Source organism: Perkinsus marinus (assembly GCF_000006405.1).
Source record: "Perkinsus marinus ATCC 50983 genomic scaffold scf_1104296972444, whole genome shotgun sequence".
Taxonomy (NCBI): Eukaryota; Perkinsozoa; order Perkinsida; family Perkinsidae; genus Perkinsus; species Perkinsus marinus.
This window is the reverse complement of record NW_003201746.1, coordinates 1-2,053: the sequence shown is the minus strand read 5'-3', so window position 1 is coordinate 2,053 and position 2,053 is coordinate 1. Positions and strand designations below refer to the sequence as shown.

The 2,053-nt window shown below is 50.3% G+C and overlaps 2 protein-coding genes across 2 annotated transcripts; both read left to right on the top strand.

The window, feature by feature from the left end:
* Nucleotides 1–111: 111 nt before the first annotated feature.
* On the top strand, nt 112–975 carry Pmar_PMAR020207 (hypothetical protein; the record flags this gene model as incomplete). Its single annotated transcript, XM_002766544.1, has 1 exon — nt 112–975. The coding sequence occupies one exon, from the start codon at nt 112–114 to the stop codon at nt 973–975; it is 864 nt and encodes a 287-aa protein (XP_002766590.1).
* Nucleotides 976–1,334: 359 nt separating this feature from the next.
* Pmar_PMAR020206 (hypothetical protein) lies at nt 1,335–1,869 on the top strand (the record flags this gene model as incomplete). The annotated part of the gene is made up of 1 exon (XM_002766543.1): nt 1,335–1,869. A coding segment is annotated over one exon (535 nt), but the record flags the coding sequence as incomplete, so codon positions are not given.
* Between the last annotated feature and the right edge of the window lie 184 nt (nt 1,870–2,053).

Here is a 2,053-nt window from a genome sequence, read left to right as displayed (position 1 = left end):
GGAAGTCTCTCATCGAAACTAACTTGGCGCTTCAAGAAGGCGACGTGGGCAGTAGACTTCCCACGGCTCGATCCTGCTCGAGCACAAGCAGCCAAGTTGTTCGGGCTGGCTATGTCTGACGAGGCTCGTCGTGTGCTAGAACAAGGATACGCGCAGACGAAAGCTGCGACGGCCTCGCCGGATTATGGTGCATTGAATTTGGTCAGAACGGCCAATGCGAAACTCGGCTACATTAGTCCTGACCTCCTCCCCGATGTGAGAGTCCTGAACAATATGATTAAGTCGCCTGCAGCTTACGTTGAATTCAAGAACTTCGACGAGTCCCATGCAGGGACGGCAACGAAGCAACGCATCCGGCCCACGGTAACTGGGTCAGTAGTAGTGGTTTTAGAGGAGGTGAAAGAGGGCAAGGACAAAGAGAATCCTACCCCCAGGTTCAGCATGGGCAAGTGGATGATGCAGTTCGCCAGATATTCAACTGCACTTATGGTTGTAGATCCTGAGTGCGCTCAGAATAGCACCGTATTTTCGAGGTATCAACTAGAGATTGGCTATTTGGCTGATGAGTCCTCTTGTCGCGATGCTCTTGAGGCCGACGCTAAGCATCGAAGGTCTATCTCGAAGCGAGTTATGTCGGGTATTCCTCTGTGGAGCTGCTTTACCGAGGGTCAGTTCAGAAGTTTCTTTGATAGATGCTTATCTGAGGCCGCAGGGAGGAAAGCGTATCGAGATGCTGCAACTCCTTCCTGGAGTTATAAGGGTAAAGGATACGGTAAAGGCTCTGGAAAAGGCGCTGGCAAAGCAATGAGCAAGAGCGGCAAGGGCCGCAAGGGTGGTTCGATGACATCCTGGTCATCTAGCGACAACTCATCTTGGCATCAAACTTGGGGTCCGAAGGATCAGAATATCAAGAGAGGGTCCGAAAGCTACCCTCAGGCTAGTGCCGCCAAGAAGACGAAGGCCGAGGGACACTGATGAATCATCAGTGATGATCAGTGCTCAGTGACTGACCCAACATAGGCGTGTGTTTTCATCGTGTGTCGTTTCAGTAGTTTTCTTTCCGTTTCGTGACATTGCTCTGTTTTGCGTGTCTATGAGTGTTACATTAAGAAATGGGAGTCAACGGAGTCATACTGGTATAGTATACCACACCTGACGTGCCCATTATGAATCCTGATTCACTATGGCGTCAGCTCAACGCTGGAATATACGAACTTCGTATTACGAAGGATACGTGCACCCGGCATGCAAAAAAAAATTCTAACAAAAAAAAATTTTGTAGCATGTAGTAGAGGTCAAATGAAGACCTAATGTAGTTTGCTTGTTTCTATTCGATGGCTAAACGTCTGCGTAGTGAGGCAGCCCTCCGTCGCCGTAAGGCCAAAGAGCGCACTAGGCGGGCATTGCTCCGGGCCAAGACCCCCAAAGCGTTCAAGCCGCCGGCGCGTGCATCGGCGGCGTCTACCACGTCACCTCCCGGTAAAGAGACTCCCTTTGCCCCCCATAAGAACGTTGATCATCCGGCTGATCGACGTGCTATCGATCTCTACAAGACGGCTTTTGCTTTGGCTGAGTCCGAGCAGGTTGAATTATTGGAGAAGATTTCGGATGGAACAGCGAAATCCTCCAAATGCGACTGGGGTAATTTGAAAGGATCTGCTGCTCACCAGCTCGAGCCCCCTCATCAGCTGGTGGAGATCAGAAATATGTTCGATAGAGCGACAAATGAGATACTCAGTACCAGAGCTGGTGACAGTCTTCTGAAATGGATACAGCTCGACCGTGAGGAGCAGGGCAAGCAGCAGCATGTATGGGATGAACTGGGCCCAACGTTAGCCACCGCTGCTACCTCTCTAAGAGAAAATCTATGTGATCTACTACACGTGTCAGAGTCGTCAATTCAAGACTGTGATTTCCAAGCCGGGCTTCTGAAAGCTATGCTTTTGGCAACTGCGGATATCGACGAGTCCGAAGACGTAGAACTCTTGGACGAAATAATGTTACAAGGCGGAGTGATATCGGCATCACATCCCCAGTTAGTTCCAGTGGTTGG